Source organism: Cyprinodon variegatus, unplaced genomic scaffold, assembly GCF_000732505.1.
Source record: "Cyprinodon variegatus isolate N-32 unplaced genomic scaffold, C_variegatus-1.0 Scaffold486, whole genome shotgun sequence".
NCBI lineage: Eukaryota > Metazoa > Chordata > Actinopteri > Cyprinodontiformes > Cyprinodontidae > Cyprinodon > Cyprinodon variegatus.
The window spans coordinates 257,706-267,791 of NW_015150939.1; the positions used below are offsets into that span (position 1 = coordinate 257,706).

Below are 10,086 nucleotides of genomic sequence, written 5' to 3' on the forward strand. Positions count from 1 at the left end.
CATCCATCCATCCATCCATCCATCCATCCATCCATCCATCCATCCATCCATCCATCCATCCATCCATCCATCCATCCATTTTCCATCACACTTTATCACAGCTGGGGTCTCGTGGGGTACTGGTGCCTATCTCCAGCTGTCTACGGGCGAGAAGCAGGGTCCACCCTGGACAGGTCGCCAGTCCATTGCAGGGTAACACAGAGACAAGCAGCTCAACCAACCATTCACACTCACACCTAAGGAGAATTTAGAGAAGCCAATTAACCTTACAGTCATGTTTTTGGACTGTGGGAGGAAGCCGGAGTACCCGGACTCTTCAAAACAAGTGTTTATAAAACCGTTTTCTCCTTTTCTGAATGCCCAGGTAAGTTATTAGGTTTAAGAGTATTATTAAGAGTATTATTATTTTGTAGGACTGGGTGTAAAAATGTCTGCAAAGCAACAGGCAACATACATGAGGAACGCTTACACACACTCATACACACCTGGTCCACGGTGGTTCTTCTCCATCCAGATGTAGCAGTTGCTCTGAGCCACGCCGGTCTGGGAGTCCAAGAAGGGGAGCCGCATGGAGCGCTCCGCACACAGACGTGCATTGTAGCTGCGACAGTGTTCAATGGCCTCCTTATAAAACTCCTCTCCGAGGCTGACAGCCAACACAGAGAGAGGGGAGGTGAAGGGGGGAGTTCACAGGTGAGGGAAAAGGAAGAAACACACCATAATTTTTTTTTAACAAACAGGAAGAGTTTGACCATGACTTTCAGGAACATGCAGAGGACAGGTTCATATATGTGTGTGTGCTCAGGCTTCATGTTGCACCTATAGAGAGCATGTGTGTAAGTCAAAGGGGTTGCCGTGGAGATGTCCAGTCCTATCTGCAGACAAGCTGGCAGCTACAACCAACACTTCCATTCTCGTACAGTAAAACTCTACTGCACAGTAGTTCTCCTCCACACTGCTGTATTTTCTCACCCGTAGAAGTGAGAGTTTGATTAACATTCACTGTAATATCCCCCCCACCCCCTCTCCACCTACCTGTTCTTGATGACTGCACCTCCAGATTGCCTGCAGGGGGAAGGCAGAAGAAAAAGAAGAAGAAAAAAACACAACAGATGTGTGGTGAGTCACTCAGTTCACCCCACCCCAATTTTCTCCACATTTTGTTTAGCTTTCCAACACTTCGCCTTCACTTTCTTTCCCCCCCTCATTGAAATGTTGCTTTCCATGTTTAACTTTCACACCCTCCCTCTCTCTGTACTTCTTTCCTCTTTTTTTTTTATTTTATTTCATTATTCTTCGCACTTCTCTCTTTTTTTTTCTCCCTCTCCTGTTAATCACTCCTCTCCAGTGTCTTCCTGCTGAGTGCAGACATCAAGGTCACTCAGCTACACAGACTGTAGATACAGGACACACAAAAACCACACACACACACACACTCACTGTGTTACAGTGCAGAAGCAGAGCCAAAAGCGGCCTCACAAAAAATAGAACAGAGAAGCTGCTGGTAGCAATTTGTTCACATTTTTGAACTTTTTCTTGTGCCATCGCCAAAGAAAAAGACTGACTGATTGATTTTTACACAAAAAGATTTCACTGCAGATGTGGATGTGTAAAAAAAAAACTATATTTGGCTGCTCAGGGTGTGGTAAAAGTTATAAAGAAAACCTGAAAGGAATGAGGATGAGAGATTTCTATGGCATTTTGGGAGACAAATGAATGTGGTTAGTGTTTTTGAATGGTGCTTTGTTTGTTTTTTACTTGTTTTTGTCACAATTTAAGGTGTAAGATCTTAATATTGTACAAAAAATAACAGAAAATAAGTCTGCAGATAATGATTTAATTCCTTAAGGAGAATAAAACTCGCCTTAAGTCTAAAATGTACCCCCCACCTAAACCTGACAGAGCTAGAATTTATTTTTCATTTATTTTTCATTATTTTACGTCAGTGTGGACGAGCCAGGCTAGATTAGATGACTTTTTCCTCTTAATAATAAATGAAATGAATGATTTAAAAACTGGTTTTTATTTACTCTTGTTATCTATGACAGACTTTTAAATTGCTTCAATAATCTGAAACATTAAACATGACGAAACGGCCTAAACAGAAGAACGTACAACAGGGGGAAATATTTTTTCACGGCTCTGTATCTGTGATAGCAGCAGAAACTGAATCATAGGGGAAAAAAACAAACACAAAAAGTTTATTTATTCTTTAAGGGAACAAAAGCGAGAAGAATGTGCTCCAAGGAATAACTAACTTGTTAAACACAAAGGAATGCCTGCTGTAGGAGCTTGCTAAAGAGTTCAAGAAATATTTTGACATGCAATCAACAAAGAAGCATGAGGATCCTGTGTATCAGCTCAGCTCTGCAAAAACGATCTAGAAATAAGTACAAATTTCTTAAATTAAGTGTATTGACTCTTAATTTGAGTGGGTAAATGAGATAGTTTGCCAATGGAATGAGTAATTTTACTCTTAAAATAAGATAATTAGATAATATGCACCTGAAATAAGACAATGCAATTGTGTTTTCTTATTTTAAATGTAAATTGTCTTGTTCCAATTGGCAAAATGTGTCTTTTACCTCCACAATTCAAGAACAAATGCACTTATTTTAAGAAAAAATGACTTATCCAGATTTAGATTTTTTGCAGTGGGTGTTTCCAAATTATCTGTATCAGCAACTGGCTGCACTACTGCTGCTAGTGTTTTATTATTAGTGCTTACAGGGTGCTTTTTGCTGAAAAAAACATGCTTGAACAAGAAAAAGTTGGCAGAACTTAAAATGTTAAGGCAACAAACTGCAGGAAATGTTTAAGTTTAGGACTATAATTGAGGATTTTCGTGAATTTTTTTAAAAGACCTGTCCTCTCCACTTAAAAAAAAAAATGCACAAGCACTGTGCCTGCTCCTGAGAGGGAAGGCTTATTTAACGCGTGAGAGGGCGTGCATGAGCCTATTTCTCCTCGTGCACGCTCTGTTTAAAAGCTGCTGTTTGCATCACTCATACAAGCTTACTTTCCAAAAGATTTGCAATTTTTCCACTACTGTATGTCAGACTCACCACCGTTAAGTGAAAATGGGAGCGAGCAGGTGGGACGGCCTTATGTAAACATATCACCAGAATGATTGAAAATTAGGAGGACCAATTATTTTGATGATCCACCCATAAAAAGAACATCCACCACTAGACCTTTAACTTAATCAATTTAAGTTTCCCTTTTAAGTTTGCCAAAGTTTGAATTCTATGTTATAGTAACTTGAAATGCTGATTCTTTTACAGTTGTGAAAGCAGTGTACTTAAGGTACTAAATAAACTCTATATATATATTACTTCTTACTTAATAAATCTATTTTATATCCTTGAGCACCACTGTCCTGAAGTTTTTGCACACATCCCTGCTTGAACACACCTGAAACAAAAGGCCAAATTCCCTCCCTGGCATGTCAGTGAGTTTAGCAGAGGCCTGACCTTTAACCTTTCATTTCATTCAAACGTGTTGAAGAAGGGATGCATGCAGAAGCTGCAGGGCAGTGGTACTCCAGGAGCGACATCGCCTACCCCTGGCTTATGTGTAATATATATTTTTATCTAACTATTTTATTTTAGGGACTGTAGTAATCTGAGATTTAAACCTCCAACCTTTATGGTTGCACCAAGTAATAAAAGCTGTGCTTTCTAAACACGAGGCCAATCTATGCTGCCTCTATCACTGATTTCTGATAACTGAACTGTTGGTCAACTTTAAACATATATAGGAATTAAATTAGGCTTTGTTGTTATTGTACAGGAAATATTTCATTTTCCGAACTGATTTAAATCCCTTTTAGGGCTGAAACAACTAATCGGATTAATGGTGATTAATCTATTATTTGAATAATCGTCAACTAATTTAGTAATTGATCAAAAATAAAAAATATATATATAAAAACAGATTTTTAGAAATTGATAGTCAATATGCTCAGTCCTGAACTCTTTAAGCGGAAAAGTTTTAGTTTCACCTAGTTTAAATTTGTAAAAAAAAAAAAATCTTTGTCTATCCAATTATTATTTGATTAATCGAAAAAACTAATAATCAGATGAATTGATTTGCAAAATAATCCTTATTTGCAGCCCTAGTCCCTGTAATTAACACTTCTTGTTTCAGTTTGATCCAAGTGAAAACTGTTTTGAACCCCAATGAACCCTAAACAGCCTGATCAGTTTATGCTGTGCAGCTCGGAAATAAAATACACAGATTCACAATAAAAATCTCCCTTCTTTTCTTTTTCATTGCATATTATTTCATTGTATATGTACTTACTGTTGTTTATAAATGGAGGTCTAATGCATCTACACCGATAAAGCTGCTCAGATTCAGGATTAGACAGAAGGTGAATGAATTCAACTCAAAGGGCGGTCATCACTGTGGTGGGCTGCTATTGGCTAATTAGAAAAGTGCCATGCACTCAAACTCTCTATATCAGAAATATATTTTTAGGTTTTTGTTAGTTTGGCTATTCTCATTTTTAGTACAGAAGATATTTTTCCCGAACGGTTCTTCCTGTGAATTTATTAAGAAACTACAACCTGGTAGTTTCGTTACAAAAATAGGGTTTGTAGTTATCTTGCCGTTGCCATGGAAACAGTGATTTTCTTTTTCTTTCCAGAGGCTGGATAAACAATTCGTCAACTGGAGTCAATATATGCAATGATCCAAAAGCAGAAGCTTTCACATTTTGCCACGTTTACCAATATTATCAAGTTTTTTTCTTTTGTTTTAAGCTTTGTCGTGGTTTAGCTTCGTGGCACATTAGCAATGTGACGTCACTCTATGCGACATTTCAGGAAATACAAGAATTTGATGGAGGTTATGGAAACGCTTCAGACTTTGCTGGCAACGCAGGATCACAGAAGCTGTGGCTACAAATGTGTGTTTTAAGCAGTTTAAGGTTCTACAAATAAAAAGACAGGATTTTAAATTCTTCATTTTACGGTTAAGCCTTAAAAATCATCCACAGTCGCAGCAAATTTCGATTTAAAGCTGTTTTTATCCACAAAGTTTATTTCCAGTAGCCAGTATGAAATCTCCCAAAAGATAATCAGATCATTTTTATTATAAAACATAAATAAAATACATCTATCAATTTGGAAAAAAATTTAAAACTTCTTGTTTTGAAGCATTTTATCAAAACTGTTATGCTAAAATTGTATCAATTTCATCATTATTATCATTACTGAAAAATTTTTTATTTAGTGTTTCAATTTTTTCTTAATAACAAAGCAACATTTTTGCCCTGAAGCAGAAAAATAAAGGATTCAAAAGGCAAATCGCAAATCAGAGTTAATCTTTATGAAAATCTAATCATTTCCCTCTGAGCCTGAAGCCCAAAACTGAGAAACACCTTTCATATTTTTAGATTTTTGCTAATTAACAGAAAAAAAGCAAACAAAAAAAAAAACAACTCGGAGGCTTCTTACACCTCACTGGCATGGTTTATTATTTCATTCAGACTGCGATTCACGACACAATCCAGAACATATAATCCAAATCAGAAGACTAAGAAAGATTGTGACGTGTTGTTAGAATCAGCAGTCCTGGGTGGAGGTCCACACAGATGCTGGAGCGTCCTGACAGGCCGAGCATCACAACATCAAAATCTCTCAAAACTAAATCTGCAACGTTGTGGGTCATAGCTGGACACATGGCATTAAAGGATGTGACTGGACTGCAGAGTGAGCTGAGGTCCACCAAGTGAGCAAGCACGCCTTTTCCCAAAGAGAGAAAGTGCTTTTTGACAGAAATAGTAGCTGTCAGCACCCAGAAAAGAATCACGTATTCTGGGCAGGTTGGAGGTCCGTCACCAAAATCTTTTCTTTTTTTTCCACCTTTATCCAGTTTTTATTTCCTCCCAGCCAAGGAGACATTCTTTAGCATAATATTAGGAGCTTTGGATAGCAGGCATCCTCAAAATCACTGAATATATATCATCTAGCAGGAGCTCATTAAAACGAGGGACAGTGAATATAGAGAGGTGCAAATAATCATGCCTGCTGTTTGGATATAAATACTAATATCCAGGATGAAGAAAGTCTAACAGACAGAGGTGCTCAAACGTTGCACAAACACAAGCATCAAAACGTGCTGCGATTGGAAGTACAAAGAGTATCCTCATGGATGAGAGACGTGGACTTCAAGGGGGCTTTAGTGACCAAATGGAAAAACCAGGCAGACATATTCCAAATGCAAAACCGTTCACTCCTCAGCTCCTGGTGCTTCCCTCCTCCCTCTGCATCCCTCCTCCAGGCTTCCTTCACCTCCATCTCTCCCCCCCTGCTGCCTTCAGAGAAGCTGGCATAACTCAACCACCCCACAGCCGCCCCACCCCAGCTCAATAATAAGGTGACAGCTGAAGAAAATGGCGTCTTTCAATTCCAGTCCCTCCAAACTCATTATACTGAGATTGGAGAAGTTGCCTGACTGCCTGTGTGGAGGCTTCAATAGGAGCCGGTGAGGCAGATGTGCAAAAAGAGCAGAGAAAGTTAGGACACGATGCAGAGGAGAGAATCTCATCTAATCGAACTCGACTACTGAGCAAATAATTCAGTTTCTTTAGAGTTTGAATTATGATGAGAAAAATAATCAACTCAAGCCTTTAGAGTTATCTCAAAAATTCATCCAGATCTGAGGCCGAACCGCTGAGCGAGCAAGATCAGCAAACATTCCCTCGTCGTGCCGGACGGTTTGCTAAATAGCATCAACCTGAATTGCAGAGGCATAAAGCTATTCTTAGCGCAACAAGGGGGCAGCTTGAATCCTAAAGGGGCTGCAGCTGATACGCAAATAACGCTTTCAAAAAGGCTCATGGCTGAAGGAGGCGTATGTGATGTGAAATCCAGTCTGAAGATTTTCAGATGATCTTATCTGTTCTGCTTAAAAGTGGCTGTTTTACATCCAGATATACCCGACAGGAGAATTCCACTAAAACAGGTGCTTTAAGGCCGATACCTTTTATTTTGAAAACAGTCTAACTGATCTATACCTGCTGACTAGGGCTGAATGACTTTGCGAAAAAATCTAAATTGCAATTATTTTCAACCAATATTGCTATTTTATTTTGACAATCCCTTGGACTAAGACATGTTGATATTTTACTCCAGCGTTTCAGTTATTTCACTACCTTGAAAGTCTACTTGTAAGTACAGTAAAGTAAAGGTTTAAAATAGGGATGCACGATATTGGGATTTTGGCCGATATCCGATATGCCGATATTTTAAAACTCATGTAGCCCATAACCGATATCAATACTGATGTTAAAGCTGGACAAAAATAAGTAGTCATTGAAAATAGCAGTTTTGTTATCCATTTCTGACACTTTGAAAAATAATATACTCAAATATATTTTCATATGCTGATATCAATTTTTAAAAACGCGGTATCGATCTATTTTACTTTCAAAATCTCGTGAAATTTCATCGTTCTGTTACAAACTCTCGTGATATTTTGCAAATTCTTGTGAGATTTTGTTAGTAAAACAGATCAATACCGCGTCAATATATCAACATATAAAAATATGGCAAAATTTCATGAATTTTCGGGGGATTTCGTAGCATAACGATGACATATAGCAATATTTCATTAGTAAAAGAGATTGATATGGTGTTTTTAAATGGCAATATATCAGCATATGAAGATATTGTGATATTTTAATGTATCAATATTTTTTCCCTCGTCTTTAGAAGCTTTTAAGTCTGTAAAAAAGACGTTTTTGAGGAAGACTTTAGAAACTCAGAAGCTGATCAAATATCGGGTTAAATATCGGTGGGGTGGCCGATGTCCGATATTCAGTTTTAAGGCCGATACAGTCCGATACCGGTAGGGGGCAGATTATATCGTGCATCCCTAGTTTCAAATGCTTTCATGAAAACCTTAAATTAATCTCTACACAACTATTAAAATGTTTATATTTTAGGTAATTGCTTATGTGAATTAATTTCAGAAATAGTTTTAATTCTTATTGATTTCTATGCAGCTGAATATTAGTTGTTCCAGTCTGTTTACGTTGTCTACTTTCTGTGTAGTTTGGTTTAATTGGCTGGAGAAGTATTAAATACCTTTAACATGGAAAAAAAAAGAAGAAAAAAAAGAAAAAGAAAGTCTACTTGTCCAGAATCCAGTGTTGCAGGACTTTACTATAAAGATTTGCACAAACTAGTGCTTATTTCTACTATAATGTATTAATCTAGGTGCTAGTTGCAACTCTCTCTGCCACCTAAAGGGCTGGAAGGACAAATTTAGTGTCTTACTCTTGTTAAATGTATTATGACTAAAATTGAGTGCCTCTGCAATTTGAAAATTGCAATTTTCTAAATTGCAAATATATTGCAAATGTAATTAATTTCCCAGCCCTACTGCTGACTGTTTTAGGAAACTTGTTCTTTAAGCTTTTTTGCTTTTTTCTTCCCTCATTTGCATGATAATACACCATTGATAACAAAAAAAAATTTTTTTTTTAATCTAACAGCACATAGAGGGAGCAGCAACGCACATGATCTCAAAGCATGGCATGCATGAACTCATGCAAGTATCAACCGATGCTAGAAAAAATGCTAATATCAAACCAAAATATTGGCCAACCGATATATCGTTCTAACCTCTACTGCACAGGGTCTTGTTAGCGTATTCTTGCCAATGTTTTTCATTTTCTTTACATAAAAAACCCTAAACTTGAATTTGTTTTGGGGTATTTAATGCATTTCACCCTCACAGAGTAACACATAACTATAAAGCGGTACTTCCTTTGAATACAAAAAGAATACGTATCAGAAAATAAGGTTTGCATCTGGGTTTGGCCCCCTTTTACTGCGCTGCCCTAATAGAACTCCAGTAACGCCATCACATTCACCTAATTCAGAAACAGATTAGACCACTGTGTAATTAAATATTCCTGGAAATCCAGCTGTTCAATGAAGTCCTCAGCAGTCCGTTATTAACACAGCAGGAAGATCAGGGCTGAAATTGAAAGCATTTGGCACAACTGGAAACCTATCGAGACGTGGCTTTCCTACTCAGCTGACAAGTTAGAGTAGATTTAATCATAAAATCAGACCACAGATCCATGGCAACAGGAGCTGCAGAGATTCTGTTTACAGGACAATCATAAGTTATGCACTCGACACATCTGGCCTTTATGAAAGAGTGGTGAGAGGAAAGTCATTACTGAAGGAAGCAAACCAATTTATCACTCGGGAAAACGTCATACCTACAGTCAGACCTAGTGGGGGCAGCATCATGCTGTGGGGATGCTTTTCCTCAGCAGGGGAAAGGTTGATGGGAAGATTGATGGAGATACTAATTTTTTTTGTTTATGAAGATTTAATGTTTGGAACATTTTTAACAGACAACTCCTTTTGGCTTCCATAGTTCTGTGACATCAGTTCATCACTTTTTGTCCTTATATATAGATGACCATAACTGATTAACTATCTCACTGTGTAATAACGCAGGCTGCCACCAGTTCATGTGTTTTACTTTTATTGTTTGTTGTGAAACATAATTATTTTACATGCATGTTGCACAGCTGGAATTTCATCTCATATTCGTTTTTGTAAGCGATATATGTCTTTTATTATAAAACTCTGGTAGGAAAAACAAAGAGAGAAAGAAACAAAGAGATTACTTACATTTGATTTGAAAAACATGAGATAAGATTTTCAAGGCATTTCATAAAGCCCTATCAGCTCTGTAAGAAAAACCTTATATAGGCTGCAAAATACTGAAGACTGAGGCAAACAATCCTTTACAAACAATTGATTTGATGAAAGCATATTAGTGAGATAGAATGGCCCAGTCAAAGTCCTGACCCTGTTTTAGTTAAGAATCTGTCGCGAGTGAAAAATCTGACTACAGAAGCCCTCCGTCCATTTTGTTTTTTTTTATAAACTTGAGCTATTTTCAAAGAAGAATGAAGGAAAACGTTAATATCAAGATGTGCAAATTAGAGGTGCCCTAATAAAAATTTCTGATGAAAACAGCTTTGAATGTTGAGTGGCACAGATATTGATCTGATACGATATCAGCACCAATCATTTAAAGGAATAGTAC

At 37.4% G+C, this 10,086-nt stretch overlaps 1 protein-coding gene across 3 annotated transcripts in view; it reads right to left on the reverse strand.

Annotated features, from left to right (window-relative positions):
* Nucleotides 1-10,086, reverse strand: part of dpf1 (D4, zinc and double PHD fingers family 1) — a 91,647-nt gene that overhangs the window by 65,750 nt on the left and 15,811 nt on the right. For all 3 annotated transcript variants that reach the window (XR_001481678.1, XM_015390140.1, XM_015390141.1), the window contains exons 2-3: nucleotides 1,036-1,065; nucleotides 486-646 (exon numbers count right to left, since the gene is read on the reverse strand). Coding sequence is in view for 2 of the 3 variants with exons in the window: in XM_015390140.1 (XP_015245626.1) it covers nucleotides 486-646; nucleotides 1,036-1,065 (191 nt within the window). In the remaining variant the exon portion in view is untranslated. The remainder of the gene's footprint in view (nucleotides 1-485; nucleotides 647-1,035; nucleotides 1,066-10,086) is intronic.